A 19,694-nucleotide genomic window follows, 5' to 3' on the forward strand; every position below is an offset into this window, starting at 1 on the left:
GGCCCAATGGCCATGTCTATGCCACAAATCAAGTACGTGAGCGAGTCGGGCGCACTGAATTGAAAATATATAGAACGCTCATACTCCGTGAAAATTGAAGCCAACTGGCGGCGGGGATGGAACATCACGTGATCGCTCTGAGCGAATCAGCGCGCTGCTCTGCCACCGGTCAGAATCCGTGTATAATATTCCTCGCTGAAAAAAAATCTATGTGAAACATGCTACTATCTATGCTAAATCATGCTAAATGCTAATCATGCTAAAATCTATGCTACTTGCTGTGAGTTTATGGTGGCAAGGAACATCACGTGATCGCGTCACGAACATCATTCGTGATCACGTCATCACGTGATCGTGATCGTCATCAATGAGCACGAATGAGCGAATCAGCGCGCTGTTCTGCCACCGATTCAGATTCCGTGTATAATATTCCTCGCTGAAAAAAAAAATGTATTGAAAGATGAAAGAAAAAAAAACCTATGTGGTGTGAATGGCAATGTTCCTCGCTGAAATGTGAAAAAACGCAATCGCTTTTCGCTCTGAAATACATGCGAACGCGTAACTGAGTTAATGGCGGCAAGGAACATCACGTGATCGCTCTGAGTAAATCAGCGCGCTGCTCTGCCACCGGTCAGATTCCGTGCATAATATTCCTCACTGAAATGCGCTGAGGTAAAAATATGGTAAAAAAAATATTATGAAATAAATTTTTAGGTCGGCCATGTTCTTCCCAGGCTCAATGGCCATGTCTGTACCAAATATAAAGTACGTGAGCCTCTCAGTTTAGGAGTCTATCGGTAACATTACACACACACACACACACACACACACACAAACTGTGTTTTATATATATAGATTTAGCACGCCAGTCTATTCCCATTTGAACTTTGCCACGACATTCTCGGAACGATATCCTTACCTTGGGAGGAGTGGGGGGGGGGGGGGGGTTGAGGAGGGAGGAGGAGGACATAGTGGAAGGGAACGACAGAGGGTGTATGTTGCAGAAAAAAATCATTATTCAGACATGCGGACAGCTGCCTTTCCCAGCCTGCCTGCTCCTCATGCCCTTGTCTGCTAAGAATATCTTCTTCCAGCACTGAAGACAAACTTCGTTAAGATGTTTCGGATGGAGAGTGGATTGGGATGTGACAATATACTTTTCATATCCAAAACTCCACCATTGTTCCAAAAGAAAAACTCCACCATTGTTCCAAAAGAAAAACTCCACCATTGTTCCAAAAGAAAAACTCCACCATTGTTCCAATATAAAAACTCCACCATTGTTCCAATAGAAAAACTCCACAATTGTTCCAATAGAAAAACTCCACCATTGTTCCAATAGAAAAACTCCACCATTGTTCCAATAGAAACACTCCACCATTGTTGCAATAGAAAAACTCCACCATTGTTCCAATAGAAAAACTCCACCATTGTTCCAATAGAAAAACTCCACCATTGTTCCAATAGAAACACTCCACCATTGTTCCAATAGAAAAACTCCACCATTGTTCCAATAGAAAAACTCCACCATTGTTCCAATAGAAACACTCCACCATTGTTCCAAAAAAAAACTCCACCATTGTTCCAATAGAAAAACTCCACCATTGTTCCAATAGAAAAACTCCACCATTGTTCCAATAGAAACACTCCACCATTGTTCCAATAGAAAAACTCCACCATTGTTCCAATAGAAAAACTCCACCATTGTTCCAATAGAAAAACTCCACCATTGTTCCAAAAAAAAACTCCACCATTGTTCCAATAGAAAAACTCCACCATTGTTCCAATAGAAAAACTCCACCATTGTTCCAATAGAAAAACTCCACCATTGTTCCAATAGAAAAACTCCACCATTGTTCTCTGAATAGTAAATTGATGATGTATTAAAACGTTAAGATCACCTTTCTTTTAATTAACAATATAAATATTATATTTGTCCATCAATTTGCATTCTGAAAGCCTCTACATTGTAAATGTTCACATTCTTTAATAACACATGGAATAAACAAAACTTCATAAAACAGCGAATATTAAACAACTTTGTTTGAACACTTTTTGTTTGTGTTGTTCACTCCAGCCAGTCTGGAAAAGAGACTTGATACAGAGGTGGACTGCAATATGACCAATAAGCTCACCTTGAGTGCAGGTCGACGCAAATCATCGTCCGTGATCCATGGCATTAATCCCGTTCGGGTCCTCCAGCGCGTGGCCATCATGGAAACCGACCGGATATTTCTCAGAGAGATGGAATGGGGAAAGGGTGGAAGGTCCAAAACAAGTTGGCAATTCAGGAATACCTGCCTCAACCCTCTCAAAGCAGCTGCAGGAGGGTCGCGGATGCTGCGAACTTTGACAGATGAAGGAAGGGTCAGAGGTGACAATGGGGGATTTGCAAAGGGTGTGTGGGTGGAGTTGGGGGTGGGTAGAAGTGTCAACATCAAACCTGCCCTTGTTCTTGGATTGGTTTTTTTTTCCCCCCCCCCAAGATCGAGGCTCGTGTAAGAGCTAACATTAATCACACAAAAAGTCAAACCGACACATAAAACACAAAATAAGGGGAGCGGTAGACAAGATGGGGAGAGGGGGAAGGACACAACATTTGAGAGCAGGGACATCGAGAGAAATGTGGGAGGGAGAGGGCTTGGGGGGAAGTGGGAGAGGTATAAAACATGCGAACACTGCAAGGACTTCCAGGAAAGAAGTTGGAATTTCGAAAAAATGTATCTGGGGTGAATTAGCGGGGGTAGAAAAGATCAAGGTTTTGGATGGGGGAAGATAAGAGATGGTGGTGAACAGCTGTTTTGAAGACCTGGAGGGAGGAGTGGGATTGAAGGGAGTGGGGGAGTTTGTTCCAGAGGCGGGTAAAAAGGGAATGAAAGAGTGAAGGTGAGCAGAGAGCCTAGATTTTGGCAGTTTAACCATAAGAGGGTTGCTGGCAGGTGTTGTGCGACCTGTAGGAATATATGGGGGACAGAGCACAGAGAGAGCTGGGGGAGCAAGGCTGGAGTTGAGTCGGTGATAGACAGAAAGACCACCAACCTGCCTGCGGTGAGAGAGTGAAAGGCCCTCGGAGTTAGCTTCATCGCAGGAGATTCCAATGATTCTGAAAGCTTTGGCTTCAAGAGCATGAGGCCGAGCTAGATGTGAGGCAGGAGCACCGGCCCAAAGGGGGGGAACAGCATTCCATTGAGCTGCGGATGAAAGCCTTGTATGTGGTGAGGAACTCAGGTGTGCCAAGGAAGGACTTCGCACGACGGAGGATGCCCAGTCAGCGACTGGCTTTGGAGGCCAGCTTGGAAATGTGGTTTTCCCAGGAAAGATCATGGTAGATAGTGAGACCCAAAAGCTTGAGTGACAGAACTCTTGGAGAGGATTGTTGAGAAAGTAGAAGGGAGGGTTTTCCAGTCAGTCTTTTCGGAGAGGCATAGTAAGAGTGTGAGATTTGTCAGGATTGAAAGACATGTTCCACTTGTTTGACCAGTCTGTCATTTTGTCCAGGTCTGCATAGAGTGAAGAGGCTGCAGACTGCCGATCTGAGGGATGAGGAATGGAGCGGCACAGAGTGGAGTCATCAGCAAAAAGATAGAGAGGATTTTTCAGAGAGTCGGAGAAATCATTGATGAAGACCAGAAATAGCACAGGGCCCAGAACACTACCTTGGGGAACTCCAGCCAGAACAGAAAGGGGAGATGAGAGAAATCCATTCAGGTCCACATGTTGACTATGACCAGAGAGGAAGTCCACAAGCCATGCGTGGAGATTTCCATGGATACCATAGGAGGAGAGTTTGGCGAACAGGGCTGGGTGCCAGACCGTATCGAAGGCACGTGATATGTCAAGGGAGACAGCTCTAATTTCATGTTTGGCATTGAGGACCTCCATCCATTGTTGAGACAGCAGAAGCAACATGTCCAGAGTAGAGTGACCTGGTCAGAAACCAAATTGATGATCAGAGATCAAGCCATTGGAGAAGAGGAAATATTTGATATCCAAAGCAATGATGGATTCCATGACTTTGCTAATAATTGGGAGAAGGCTGGTTGGTCTGTAGCTGCAAGGATCTGTTTTTGCACATTTTTTGTGTAAAGCGGTGATGTTGGCTGATTTCCAAGCTGATGGCAGATGACCTTGAGCAAAAGAGAAGGTGAAGAGAACAGAGAGAGGGTGAGATAGAGCGGCAGAGCAGGATTTTAGGATCCGTGGGCTGATGCCTTCTGGTCCAGTTGCAGAATCATAGTCGAGGATTGACAGAAACTTCTCCACCTTGTCAGGAGCAAAGGACAAAGAGTCCAGGAGCAGCTGGGTACGATTGGGTACGGTGGGTACAAAGAGGGACGGGTTTGAGACACAAGATTTTGAGGCAAACACAGAGTTGAGGCATTCAGCTGTTTCACGTGGGGAGTCAGATGTGTAGCCATTTGAGGTAAGGGAGGGGATGGATGGGGAACAAACACCAGAAACAGATTTGACCAGACGCCACCAAGATTTGGAGGAGGGAGACAGGTTTGAGAGTTCAGTCTTGAGAGTAGAGAGATTTTGTTTCCTGACTCTCTTGAGGGTAGACAAACACTTGTTCCGAGCTTTGTGAAAGGAACTGAGATTGCCTTCAGTTGGATTAGTCTTCCATGAGGTGAAGGCAAGTTGATTCATGGCAACTGCCTCACCACAAGCTTCAGTGTACCATGGACGGGAGGAAGGGTATGACAACTGAAGACGAGATGGGATAAATCTGTAGATGAGAGAGAGCAGTTTACTTTGGAAGAATTCCCAGGATGAGTTGATGTCAGAGGCAGTATAGATTGGAGACCAGTTCAGATGATTGATGGCTGCTTGAGGACCGTGCCAGTCAGCCTGAGTAAAATGCCAGACTCGTCGGCGCTGAGGAGGCTCTCTGAGAATGGCCAGAGAGATATCCACTTTAACAAGGAAATGATCAGAAGAACCGATTGGAGCAGAAGAAGAGCAGCAGACATTTGCAGGGAAGTTAGTCATAACCAAGTCTAGAAGAGAAGATACTCCATGGACTGAGATCTGGGTCAGGAAATTGACAGATTGTGTCAGTCCCAGTGAGATGCAGAAGTCCTTTGCTGAGGTGCCATGGCTGGTGTGAGAGGAACATCTGAGCATGATGACAGTTGAAGTCGCCACATATGAGGAAGTGAGAGTTGGGATGAGTGGATAGAAGTTGGTCCATGTTGTCAGACAGGGAGATGTAAATGGAGTCATCACTCTTTGGAGGATGGTACAGAACACATATGAACAAAATGTGGGAGCGGAGAGGACGCCGTAGCCAGAGGTACTGCTGGTGGAAAGGTGGAGAGAGGGCAGTGCAAGGAGAGTGAGGAAGAGAGTTTTTGATAAAGATAGCAACCCTACCACCAGGACGAGGCTCAGGTCTATCATAGCGGAGGAGGGAGTACCCAGGAAGAGATATTAAAGAATCAGAGACATCTGCTCCGTGCTCCTCCCCAACCCCCTGGTCACGGTGTACCTCCGAGCCCCGAGAGGAGTCACGGCAGAAAAATGTGTTATTCTGTATGTCAAAGATCAATTGTGAAGCCACACCAATTGTTACTTTACAAACAAATATTGTATTAAGATCACACAAGAATAACAGTACAACAATAATAGTAATCAAAAGTACAATCAATATATATCCTATGATGGTACCATCATTTCCGTAATATATAACTCACTGTGCTCCAAGTGAGTGAAACAAGAACATTCCCAATGTCTCTTTCCCGGCTTCAAACCCAAGTTGATTCCGGTTTCAAGCCAAGGTCAATCCCGGCTTCAAGCCAAAGTCGATTTGCTCCAGCGATCATCAGAACGATGTCTAATCGACCAGAATCCCGTTCGGAGGACAGTCACAGTCACGCGGCCAAAGCTGCGCAACAGCGCCCTCAATGCGACTGGGAAATCCAAAGGCGCCCTCCAGGCGACTGGGAAATCACACCATCGGGTATGGACGTTTCACGGCTCACAGTCGGCGAACCTCAGATTTACCTTCAAAATCCGCGTTGCACACCCACACACCAAATAAACGTCTGAATGCGGTGAAAACGGCTGAAGTGAAGCAAAGAAAAACATTGCGCGACACGCAAAGCGTGCGAGTCAAAATGGCCGATGGCCCGTTCTCGAGGCGTAACGGCACGACGAGGATTCTCTTCGGAATAAATCGTAAAACCTGACACGCAGGTGAATCTGTCACAGCGATAACAACTCTGCCGCAGGAATCCCTTTCCCGGGAAACCCAAAGTTCACTCGTGATTCTTGCTCGCCAATGTTCGCTCCAGACCGCAAAGCAACTATGCTTCTTCTCCGACTCACTCGCTCCGCCTTCTTTTCCTCCTCTTCCTCTTCGTCGTCAGGTTCCCGATCCGGTTTCTGGTTTCTTATAACTCTAACTTTTTCACCTTCTGAAAACAGTTCATAAACAATAAACCTTTTGAAAACAATAATAGTACATGGAATCAAAAATGTTTACAGTGGATGAAAACCACAACAACGGAAGTGACGAATCCGTAACACATCTTGAAGGAGGAAAGTTTCTGTTAAGCAGATTACGTCTGGTTTGTCAGAAGCAACCTGTATGGCGAGATCATTCAGGTTTGAGTGAAGGCCTCGCATGTTTGAGGTCCATCCCGTTAAGGAAGAGGGAGGGGGAGCATCGGGTACATGACAGTGGAGGAGAGGGGTAGGATAAGATGAGGGGTGAGAGGAGGAGGTAGGGAGAGCTGTTGATAGTGTGCCGGAGATTGCAGAAGAGTTTAGAGAAAGGGAAGGATGAGGAGGACAAAAGGTTTGATGGTGATGGGAAGAGGCACAGTGATGTGTTGTTTGAGAGGGGGGGGGGGGGGGGGGGGGCAGAGCATAGTCGAAAGTTGGAGGAGGTGGAGGTATGTGATGGAAGGGAGAGGAAGTGGGGAGGAGGCAGCTTTGAGGAGGAGGTGCTAGGGGGGAGATTTGGAGAGAGATTTTTGGGGGGGGGGGGGGTTAGATTAGAAGAGGAGGAGTGAGGGGGAAGTTTTGAAGGGGCGGAGTGAGGAGGGAGATTTTAACAGGAGGGGTGAGGGGGGAGTTTGGAAGGGGATGGGTTAGGGGGAGTTTTGAAGGGGAGGGGTGAGGGGGGAGTTTTGAAGGGGAGGGGTGAGGGTGAGTTTTGAAGGGGAGGAGGAGTTTAGGAGGGGAGAGGTGAGGGGGGGGGGGGTTTAGAAGGGGTGGAGTGTGGGGGTAGTTTAGAAAGTGGACGATTGATGAAAAACAAAAATTTATTACAACCTGGGTTTATTGTGATTTTCAAGTAAAGGCTCTCTGGGCTCTTTCAAAGCTCTTTCAAGGCTTTCAAGTGAAGGCTCTTTCAAGGCTCTCTGGGCATTTCATGGCATTCAAACCTTTCTGCCAAAAAACCCTAAATTTATGGTCATTTAGATGCAAATAGTGCATCTATCTGGGTAACATCTTCTCTTTTCAGTGGTATTCCAGCCAGCATCTCCAGCTACGACCCATATGGGTCCTATGTGAGCCAACTTGTGGGTCCCAAGTGTGGCACGTTGCCCCAGCTGGATTTGTCTATAGGCTCCACCATCGCCCAACTGGGCTTGGCCACGTGGGCAGGACACGGGCTTTTTGTGGGCTAGCCCACATAGGCTGGACATGGGATTTGCATGGGTTATACGTGGATTTTTCCTGGGCCTCAGGTGAATGCAAATGGGGTGTAAATCAATCCTGAATTAACCACAACATCACATCTGCTTTACTGTCAGTAGAAATATAGAATGGAGTGTATTTTTAGAGAGGCTTTTGCTTGATGTGATCTTTTTTTTTCTTTTTTTTTTCTTTGTATACAGAGTCGAGGCTCGTGAAAGAGCTAACATTTATCAAACAAACAAATCAAACAAGCAAACAAAGTATATAAAAAGGGGAGCGGTCGACAAGATGGGGAGAGAAGGGGAGAAAGCACACAAACAGAATATTTGAGAGCAGGGACATCGGGAGATGTGTGGGAGGGAGAGGGCCTGGGGGGAGGCAGGATAGGTATAAAACGAAAGGACACCAAGGACTTCCAGGAAAGAAGTCGGCACCTCAAAAAGTGGATTTGGGGTGAAATTAGCGGGGGTAGAAAAGATCAAGGTTTTGGATTGGGGAAGATAAGACATGGTGGTGAACAGCCGTTTTAAAGACCTGGAGGGAGGAGTGGGATTGAAGAGAGTGAGGGAGTTTGTTCCAGAGGCGGGAGAAAAGAGGCATGAAGGAGTGAAGGTGAGCAGAGAGTCTTGATTTTGGCAGTTTAACCATAAGAGGGTTGCAGGCAGATCTTGTGTGACCTGTAGGAATATTTGGGGGACAGAGCCCAGAGAGAGCTGGGGGAGCAAGGCCGGAGAGGAGTCGGTAGAAGACGGAAAGACCACCAACCTGCCTGCGGTGAGTAAGTGAAAGGCCCTCTTAAAGAATCTTAAAGAACATCCTCACTTGGATCTGTCAAAACAAACTAATAATGGTAAATACCCAGCCAGCATGTACAGTTGGGGTTCATATGAGTCTTATGTGGGCTAACTTGTGGGTCCCATGTGTGTCCCCACACGTCGGCCCCAGCTGGAATTGTCCATCGGCTCCACCTAGGTGCCAGCTGGATTGCCGATGTGGGCAGTGCATGGGTTTTTTGTGGGCTAGCCCATGTGGGCTGGGCATGGGTTTTTTGTGGGCTAGCCCATGTGGGCTGGGAATGGGTTTTTTGTGGGCTAGCCCATGTGGGCAGTACACGGGTTTTTTGTGGGCTAGCCCATGTGGGTTGGGCATGGGTTTTTGTGGGCTACCCCATGTGGGCTGGGCATGGGTTTTTCGTGGGCTACCCCATGTGGGCTGGGCATGGGATTTGCATGGGTTATACATGGATTTTCCCTCGGCCTCATGTGAATGTAAATTGGGTGTAAATCAATACTGCATTAGCTACATCACATCTGCTTTACTGCCAGTATAAATATAGAATGGAGTTTATTTTTAGAGAGGCTTTTGCTTGAAGTGATTTTAATTCAGGAACAATTAGCAGAGTTAATTACCGATGGAAAATGATAATGCAGTACCGTTTTCAAAGCGAACCATAAACATGGACGTCTCTTGAACCGATTTGGTGCCCATCGAAAAGTGAGATTACAGGAAGACTTGACGTCACTCCGTACGAATTATCAATGACCTCATTCCGCTCACGGACGACAGAAGTCAATTCTCGGGCGTGTTAAGTTATATAGACTTGTTTTTTGTTGTTGTTATAAAAACAGTTTTTACAGTTAAAATAACAGCAGGAATTCGATTTTAATATGATTCTTAAGAAATACAATATACAGAAGATATATTATATAGCTGCCATTTTTTAAAAACTTCTGAAAATAACATTGGCAGGGCCCGGTTCAAAGCCCACTCAAAGCCCAAGTCCAGTTTAGCCTACATACCGACGAAAACCATGTGGGCCCCAGCTGGGCTTGTTAACCATTTTTTTGTTGTTGTTTTTCGTAATTTGCGTAACGTAACGCTTGTTGACGTCATTTCGTCTCAGTGTTATGGTGGGTGGAGTCAAGCAACATATGTGGGTGTGGTCGGCAGTCGTCCGACCAATAGGTGCACATTTCGAAAATCGCCCGCAACAACAGCAACGCCAAGCGCTGAGGGTACCAAGGGCCAGGTAATGGACACAACACAACCCTCCTTACCTCCCGCAAGACGATTTACGAGTTTCACCTACATACCTGGAACGTGGCACAATGCAAGTGGTTTACTGCCCCCTGCTGGAGACACGGGCAATTACAAGCCACGTCACGAGATACATATTTTCCCCCAATTCCTCCAATAAATGATTTGCTGCCTGGTATTAAAATATACCGTGAGGGCGAGGTTGGAAATATACGGAGTACGGATACCTTTCCACACCTGACTCGATTCCAAAAAGAGAATTTACCGAACATTTACTTTCTTGCTCATATTTCTCAAATTTTCCTCTTTGTCGTCATTTAATGGCCATTTATATGGTTTCTATGCACCATGGCGGTATAATACGCGCAGTGATAAATATTGGTGTATTGCCGTAATCTTGTCAGCGCAGCTGGTCTCGTTCTTTTTGTTTATACGAAGTTTTAAAATTAATGTAACAAACATGAAGCACAAATTAAACGGCGATGCGTCTTACGATAAAATATCGTGAAAATAATAAAATCACAGGAATTTAAAGAACCGAAAATAAATAAATTAATGTACCCATTTATATTATTATTCTGATTATTTGTTTTGAGTCGCTCGATTGAAGATTCGCCAAGGAAAGAGTAACGTGTCGAGACAAGCCGGAAGGGTATGGAAAAATAAGTAATAATGTTCAAACAAATGACAAATCTCTCAGTAACCAGGTAGTTGCACGCTCGCGCTGGCGTGACGTGGCGGGAAGTGATTGGCACCGAGTTCGCTGTCAAGGCCTCGATTCGATGAACTCGAACTTGCGTCACTGCGTGCACCTCGACCGGGACTTGAGCACCTGCGTGGAGATGTCCGAGGGCTCCCGGCGCAGCACCTGCGGTTGTTGATTTGTGAGAGAATCGCGCGTCTCCTTCCTCGGGAACGATCCGCCCGGAGTTTATCCCAGGTTTGTTTGTACGACCTCACGGTGCATGCTCACCTGCACACGACCTCACGGTACATGCTCACCTGCACACGACCTCACGGTGCATGCTCACCTGCACACGACCTCACGGTGCATGCTCACCTGCACACGACCTCACGGTGCATGCTCACCTGCACACGACCTCACGGTACATGCTCACCTGCACACGACCTCAGGGTACATGCTCACCTACACACGACCTCACGGTACATGCTCACCTACACACGACCTCACGGTACATGCTCACCTACACACGACCTCACGGTACATGCTCACCTGCACACGACCTCACGGTACATGCTCACCTGCACACGACCTCACGGTACATGCTCACCTACACACGACCTCACGGTACATGCTCACCTGCACACGACCTCACGGTGCATGCTCACCTGCACACGACCTCACGGTACATGCTCACCTGCACACGACCTCACGGTGCATGCTCACCTGCACACGACCTCACGGTGCATGCTCACCTGCACACGACCTCACGGTATATGCTCACCTACACACGACCTCACGGTATATGCTCACCTGCACACGACCTCACGGTACATGCTCACCTGCACACGACCTCACGGTACATGCTCACCTGCACACGACCTCACGGTACATGCTCACCTGCACACGACCTCACGGTACATGCTCACCTGCACACGACCTCACGGTACATGCTCACCTGCACACGACCTCACGGTACATGATCACCTGCACACGACCTCACGGTACGTGCTCACCGGCACACGACCTCACGGTACATGCTCACCTGCACAGGACCTCACGGTACGTGCTCACCTGCACAGGACCTCACGGTACGTGCTCACCTGCACAGGACCTCACGGTACGTGCTCACCTGCACACGACCTCACGCTACGTGATCACCTGCACACGACCTCACGGTACATGCTCACCTGCACACGACCTCACGGTCGGTGCATGCTCACCTGCACACGACCTCATGGTACATGATCACCTGCACACGACCTCACGGTACATGCACACGACCTCACGGTACATGCTCACCTGCACACGACCTCACGGTACATGCTCACCTGCACATGACCTCACGGTACATGCTCACCTGCACACGACCTCACGGTACATGCTCACCTGCACACGACCTCACGGTACATGCTCATCTGCACACGACCTCACGGTGCATGCTCACCTGCACACGACCTCACGGTGCATGCTCACCTGCACACGACCTCATGGTATATGCTCACCTACACACGACCTCACGGTATATGCTCACCTGCACACGACCTCATGGTACATGCTCACCTGCACACGACCTCACGGTGCATGCTCACCTGCACACGACCTCACGGTGCATGCTCACCTGCACACGACCTCACGGTATATGCTCACCTGCACACGACCTCACGGTATATGCTCACCTGCACACGACCTCACGGTACATGCTGACCTGCACACGACCTCACGGTACATGCTCACCTGCACACGACCTCACGGTACATGCTCACCTGCACACGACCTCACGGTACATGCTCGCCTGCACACGACCTCACGGTACATGCTCACCTGCACATGACCTCACGGTACATGCTCACCTGCACACGACCTCACGGTACATGCTCACCTGCACACGACCTCACGGTACATGCTCACCTGCACACGACCTCACGGTACATGCTGACCTGCACACGACCTCACGGTACATGCTCACCTGCACACGACCTCACGGTACATGCTCACCTGCACACGACCTCACCGTACATGCTCACCTGCACACGACCTCACGGTACATGCTCACCTGCACATGACCTCACGGTACATGCTCACCTGCACACGACCTCACGGTACATGCTCACCTGCACACGACCTAACGGTAAATGCTCACCTGCACACGACCTCTCGGTGCGTGCTCACCTGCACACGACCTCACGGTACGTGCTCACCTGCACACGACCTCACGGTACGTGCTCACCTGCACACGACCTCACGGTACGTGCTCACCTGCACACGACCTCACGGTACGTGCTCACCTGCACACGACCTCACGGTACGTGCTCACCTGCACACGACCTCACGGTACGTGCTCACCTGCACACGACCTCTCGGTGCATGCTCACCTGCACACGACCTCACGGTACGTGCTCATCTGCACACGACCTCACGGTACGTGCTCACCTGCACACGACCTCACGGTACATGCTCACCTGCACACGACCTCACGATACGTGATCGCAAATACACGACCTCACGGTACATGCTCACCTGCACACGACCTCACGGTACATGATCACCTGCACACGACCTCACGGTACGTGCTCACCTGCACACGACCTCACGGTACATGCTCACCTGCAAACGACCTCACGGTACATGATCACCTGCACACGACCTCACGGTACATGCACACGACCTCACGGTACATGCTCACCTGCACACGACCTCACGGTACGTGCTCACCTGCACACGACCTCACGATACGTGATCGCAAATACACGACCTCACGGTACATGCTCACCTGCACACGACCTCACGGTACATGCTCACCTGCACACGACCTCACGGTACATGCTCACCTGCACACGACCTCACGGTACATGCTCACCTGCACACGACCTCACGGTACATGATCACCTGCACACGACCTCACGGTACATGATCACCTGCAAACGACCTCATGGTACATGCTCACCTGCACACGACCTCACGGTACATTCTCACCTGCACACGATCTCACGGTACATGCTCACCTGCACACGACCTCACGGTACATGATCACCTGCACACGACCTCATGGTACATGATCACCTGCACACGACCTCACGGTACATGATCACCTGCACATGACGTGGTCGTCACCGCGCCGGAGCTCGCGTGCAGCCATGATGGACTTGACACCTGTTCTGTGCCTACAGTGACATGTTCAAAAAAATGCTCCAGAAAAAGGCCGAAGAAGGATCCTTGCACTCCGCTTCCCCATTCCCGGATTCCCCTCATGTACAGGTGGGCTCCGCTTCCCCATTCCCGGATTCCCCTCATGTACAGGTGGGCTCCGCTTCCCCATTCCCGGATTCCCCTCATGTACAGGTGGGCTCCGCTTCCCCATTCCCGGATTCCCCTCATGTGCAGGTGGGCTCCGCTTCCCCATTCCCGGATTCCCCTCATGTACAGGTGGGCTCCGCTTTCCCATTCCCGGATTCCCCTCATGTACAGGTGAGCTCCGCTTCCCCATTCCTGGAAATCCCCTCATGTTAAGGTGGGCTCTGCTTCCCAATTTGTGGACTCACTGCATGTGCAGGTGGGCTCCGCTTCCCCATTCCAGGACTCTCTGCATGTGCAGGTGGGCGCCGCTTCCCCCTTCCCGGATTCTCTGCATGTACAGGTGGGCTCCGCTTCCCCCTTCCTTGATTCTCTGCATGTACAGGTGGGCTCCGCTTCCCCCTTCCTTGATTCTCTGCATGTACAGGTGGGCTCCGCTTCCCCATTCCAGGACTCTCTTCATGTACAGGTGGGCTCCGCTTCCCCATTCCAGGACTCTGCATGTACAGGTGGGCTCCGCATCCCCATTCCCGGACTCACTGCATGTACAGGTGGGCCCCGCTTCCCCATTCCAGGACTCCATGAACAGGTGGGCCCCGCTTCCCCATTCCTGGACTCTCTGCATGTACAGGTGGGCTCCGCTTCCTCATTCCCGGATTATCCACATGTCCAGGTGGGTTCCACTTCCCCATTACTGGATTCTGCCCAAGTGCCCATGTACAGGTAAGCTCCTGTACAATCGATCTCAGCATGTCGATGGCATTTATCTGTCTTGTCTTGGTATTTTGGCATTATCACCTTGAGGTTGTGTTGTTGCTTCTTCCGTGATATTTAAAACAATATTAAACCACACGGACCTTAGAACTATTGATTCTAAACGTACGTGGAAAACGAGACGGTATGAGCGTGTGCACAGGTACGTGTGCAGGTATCTGCAACCTTGTTCTCCATTTGGACGTTTACAAAATCGTCAAAGTGAACCTGAGCAGCTCGTCTGCGTACTGTCCCATTGTCCCAATGTCCCTTATTTTAACCATCATGGGGACATTCCATTTCACGTGATGTACTTGGGAGGCAAAATTATGTTTCCGTTGTGATATTTCATACGTGACACCACAGTTCCTCCTCTTCTTACTTGTGCTATCTCCTGAGGCCTCGCACTTCCAACGTCACCTATTGGTGTGTGCTGACACTTCCTCTCTCTGGCAGGTTACGCAAGCTTCCCCGGGGCCGACACGAGCCAGGGCGGCATCTCTCAACCAGGATGGTGTATCGCTTTCACAGGAGGTACGAGAATGGTCGTCATCGTCTTGTGGGCTTAACTCTTACTATCCATGTGCAAGAACCACCTTTAGAGGCCATTTTTCCCCGCAGAGCGTGGGTTGGCCTTTTTTGGGCACCGTGGTCCCCTTTTTGAAGCAATGTTTTACGGCCGGATGCCCTTCCTGCCGCCAACCCTGTTAGTCGCCTCTTCCGACACACAGGGAATTATCAGTGAACTGGTACTCAATTTGCCGACCTCGGAAGGATGACAGGCTGAGTCAACCCCCCTGGCGTTAATTCAGCGATCGACCGGGATTCGAACCCAGGATCCTAGGATCCCAAGCCGGCACCCTAACCGCTAAGCCAACGAACCCAGGATCCTAGGATCCCAAGCCGGCACCCTAACCGCTAAGCCAACGAACCCAGGATCCTAGGATCCCAAGCCGGCACCCTAACCGCTAAGCCAACGAACCCAGGATCCTAGGATCCCAAGCCGGCACCCTAACCGCTAAGCCAACGAACCCAGGATCCTAGGATCCCAAGCCGGCACCCCAAGCGCTAAGCCAACACCAGGCTTTACTATCCATGTACAACGTGCTGTAATCCTATTTTGTTGAACATTCCTTTTTACCTCCGCCATCAAAGGTGGATCAGGTTATGTTTTCACCGCTGTGTTTGTAACTTGGTCATAATTCTAAACCGATCGTCATGAAACTTTACCAAGTTGTAGAGGTCGTCACAATTGAGAAGCCCATTGATTTTGAGGTCAACGGTCATCTGGAGGTCAAATTTCTAAAATTGTCATTTTTCATCCGAATGACTTGAAAATTGCACAGCATTTGCACATTGAGTCACTCAATTGGGAAACCAACTATTTTTTTAGGTCAAAAGGTCAAAGGTCAACTCGAGGTCAAACTTCTAATATCAATTTTCTTCTGAAAAATCATCAATTTTAATCTGATTGACCCGAGCTTTGATTAAGATCGTCAATTTTAATCTTAATGAAATGGACAATTTGATGTATCCAGGGCAACCTTTTTTGGGGGGCGGGGTGGATTTTGCAAGTATCGTGCTCTGCATGACGACGTCTTGTTTATTACTTGCAAAAATCGAAGATTTTTCAAGTATATTGGTTGGTCTTATGTGTTAGTCTGTCTGTTTGTCTGTATGTCTGTATGTCTGTCTGTATATCTGTCTGTATGTCAGTTGCCTACAGGTCACAATTTTCAACCGATCTTCACCAAACTTCACCAAATGGTATAGTTGGTCATAAGCAAGAAGACTATTGCTTATGGGGTCAAAAGGTCCCACTGCCTTGAGTTGACCTTTAAAGGTCAACATAGGCCAAAGGTCACCAACTTTATCAAATTTCTAAAATCCTCAATTTTTATCCGATTGACTTGAAATTTGAAGAGGATTTGCATATCTGGTCATTGAATTCAACCCCCAACTATTTTTGAGGTCAACATAGGCCAGATTTCTAAAATCTTAAATTTTCATCTGATTGACTTGAAATGTGAAGAGGATTTGCATATCTGGTCACTGAATTCAGCCTCCAAGTATATTTGAGGTATACATTGGCCAAAAGGTCGACATAGGCCGAATATCTAACATCCTCAATTTTCATCTGATTGACTTGATATTTTAAGAGGATTTGCATACCAGGTCACTGAATCCAACTACCAAGTATTTTTTAGGTCAACATAGGCCAAAAGGTCAACATAGGCCAAGTTTCTAAAATCCTCAATTTTCATCCAATTCACTTGAAATTGTAAGAGGATTTGCATATCTGGACACTGAATTCAACCACCAACTATTTTTGATATCATCATCGGCCAACAACTTATTTTAGGGATTTCGCAAGTATCGTGCTATGCGCGACATATTTCTTGTTTGTTTGTCTTTTTATTTGTGAACTGGATATCTCAAAGTTGTGGATGGATTCGGCCGAAATTTGGTGGAGAGGATGGGTATGTGACAATGAAGAAATGATTAGATTTTGGGGAAGATCCGGATCTGGTTCTGAAGATGCTTCGAGTGAATCTTCACCATCGAGAGATGGAGGAAAAAGGATAGTGCAAAAAAAAGATAGAGCGTGCACAACATGGCATCTCAAAACGTTATGGACGGATTCGGCTGAAACGTGGTGGACAGTTTGGGTGTGTGACAAGGACAAATCGATTAGATTTTGGTATTCGATAATTATTTAATTTCATAAATGGTTCTTCACCATTGAGTGAGTGAATGAATGAATGAATGATCGTTTTGAGGCCATTTTTCCCCGCTAGAGCGGGGGTTAGCCTTGCGGGCCCCATGACAATCATGGTTCCCTGTTTGAGGCAATGTTTTTATGGCCGGATGCCCTTCCTGACGCCAACCCTTGGTCGCCTCTTACGATGCGCAGGGATATGGTGTACCTATTCTAAACCGGGGTACACACCGGGATCATTCATCCCAGCAAGCTGGTACTCAATTTGCCGACCTCGGAAGGATGACAGGCTGAGTCAACTCCCCTGGTGTTAATTCAGCGATCGACCGGGATTCGAACCCAGGATCCTAGGTTCCCAAGCCAGCACCCTAACCGCTAAGCCAACACCAGGCTTTCTTCACCATTGAGTGACGGGGCCAAAAATGCAATACAGTATAGCATGATATTTCATGACTTATGGATGACTTATGACAACTTGGTGGATGGGTTTGGTAAGTGACGCTTCGAATTTGGTTCAGGTCCGAATCCAGATCCGGCTTATCAGTGGATGCCAAACATAAATTGTTCAGTCTGGCTCTCTACTGAGTGCCGTTGTAGTTACCTTCTTGATTTGCTTCTAATTCGGTGAGACAGAAGTGATCCATGATTTAAAATGATCATCTTGCATATAATTTACATCTGCCAGAAAGCGTGCACAACGTTACTGCCGACAATAACATGCAAGCAACTTGGCCATCGAGGACGACACTGGGATTTCCCTGGAGATGGATAAACGATGTGATGGAGCAACTTGCGCTGTTGAATACTGATGTCTAACCTAAGTACTAAGTGGCCATGACTTTTGCCTTGAGTAACCAGATTGGGTATGACGTATAAAGAAAGGACATACGTGTGAAAATGGCCAAAATCATGCAACAAAATCAAATAACAAAAAAAGGAAATTACGGGCACATTTTCAAACATTTTAAATTAAACTTTGTCGATGCAATCAACATTAGGGGACGCATGAAATATGTGATGATTATTTTTGGGCTTGACCTCCCAGTTCCTGCTCCAAGGGATCGACTTAGGGTCACAGGGGTCAAATAGAAGATTTTTTTTTAAACTCGATTTTATATTGGGTCATTCCTGGTGGAACTTTTTGTCTTATTGCAACGCTCCTTTAGGTGGATAGTGTGATGATTTGCAAAGGCGCACCATCGGCTTCACTCCAGTTACATATTTTTGTGATTATAACGTAAAAAGGTCTTGTACAGCTTTTTAAAGTTTTACCTGCCTCATTTTATCCGTAGTGCTTTATTAGTCACCTACTGGTTTTACCGCCCCACCTGTGGTTTTCCAGACTTTCCGCCCTTGCCCTTTAACATATTAAACTGAAACTTGGTACATACCTTTATTATGACAAGTTACAGAACAAGTTTGGGGTTTGTGGTGTTTCGCCAATTATTCATGGAGTTATGCCCTTTTTGCTTGGAAGAAGAACATTCATTGGGACCTGTAAGGGACATGTATTGCAAAGCCATTCTCCCTCTTGTTACCATCGCCGGAGGAGAGGGTATTGCATTTGAGTCCGTTTGTCTGTCTGTCTCTGTTTGTCCGCACAGAACAAATATGATTTTCTCTTCAACCATTGGTCCAATTGGCAGGAAATTGTCACCATAGGTGCGCCTCCTCCTGTAGAATTGTTTTTAAAAATAATTATGATGTCATAGGTCAAGTGGTACGGGTGTCATCTTGGAAAAAAAAAACAAAAAAACCTTGCACCTCTATATCTCAAAGCGCTGCACAGAAAAAATTGAGACATGGCTCATTGTAAATAACTCTCCATGGGGAATAACATATGTTAATGATGTAGTAGGAGCCTCCATTATGATGTCAAAATTTCGACAAATACAAAACTTCATCCGATCAAGATGAAATTTATTGAGCGTCATCAAGCGATAAATTGGTGGACAAAAAAACAATGATGACGTAATTGATTACGTGGTTCGGCCGCCATATTTGTTTGAACACAAAATCCTTAAAAAAACACAAACACTTCCTGGTGAGGGTCTGCAATGTCTGATTGCTCTTTCTTGTTTATTTTATTTCTACTCTTGCAGTTCAAGAATCATTAACGCTTCACTTTCAAACGGCGCTCTAAATGCTTGTAACAATGTGCTGGAGGGTTGCTCGGAGCATAGTCTTTGCGAGGCTACAATACATTACGGGTCTTGTCTGTAGTTTAAATTATTGGCGTTCAGTTTTGTAGTGGTTTTGTAAACGAGAATGTGATGAGTTGCGAAACAATAAGCGATGCGAGACGCTGCTTGCTCGTTCTGTTGATCAAACGTCACATTGATGTATAACGCTTTGAAGCCTCCGGCATTTCTGTAATTAGGACGACTCTGTGATGTTTTTTAAAAAAACTGCTATAGTAATAGTAGTTAACCTTTAAACCAACTTGATAGTTGGAAAATCTACAATCATGCATTCCAAGTGTGTTGGAATTGGTGTGCCCCAAGTTAGTGATGGTGAATGTGCCACGAAACTGTTTATTATTAATCGTGTCATTTTAAT

At 47.5% G+C, this 19,694-nt stretch overlaps 1 protein-coding gene across 4 annotated transcripts in view; it reads left to right on the forward strand.

The window, feature by feature from the left end:
- The first annotated feature begins 10,218 nt into the window (after positions 1-10,218).
- Positions 10,219-19,694, forward strand: part of GOLGA4 (golgin A4) — a 58,166-nt gene continuing 48,690 nt past the window's right edge. For 2 of the 4 annotated variants that reach the window (XR_013623769.1, XM_068119653.2), the window contains exons 1-3: positions 10,491-10,627; positions 13,540-13,795; positions 14,873-14,950. Coding sequence is in view for 2 of the 4 variants with exons in the window: in XM_068119653.2 (XP_067975754.2) it covers positions 13,544-13,795; positions 14,873-14,950 (330 nt within the window). In the remaining 2 variants the exon portion in view is untranslated. Of the gene's footprint in view, positions 10,628-13,539; positions 13,796-14,872; positions 14,951-19,694 lie in introns of all 4 variants that reach the window. The other 2 variants (XM_068119654.2, XM_068119655.2) reach the window with 2 other exon arrangements.

This window comes from Myxine glutinosa, chromosome 6, assembly GCF_964187855.1.
Source record: "Myxine glutinosa chromosome 6, kmMyxGlut1.1, whole genome shotgun sequence".
NCBI classification, from domain to species: domain Eukaryota; kingdom Metazoa; phylum Chordata; class Myxini; order Myxiniformes; family Myxinidae; genus Myxine; species Myxine glutinosa.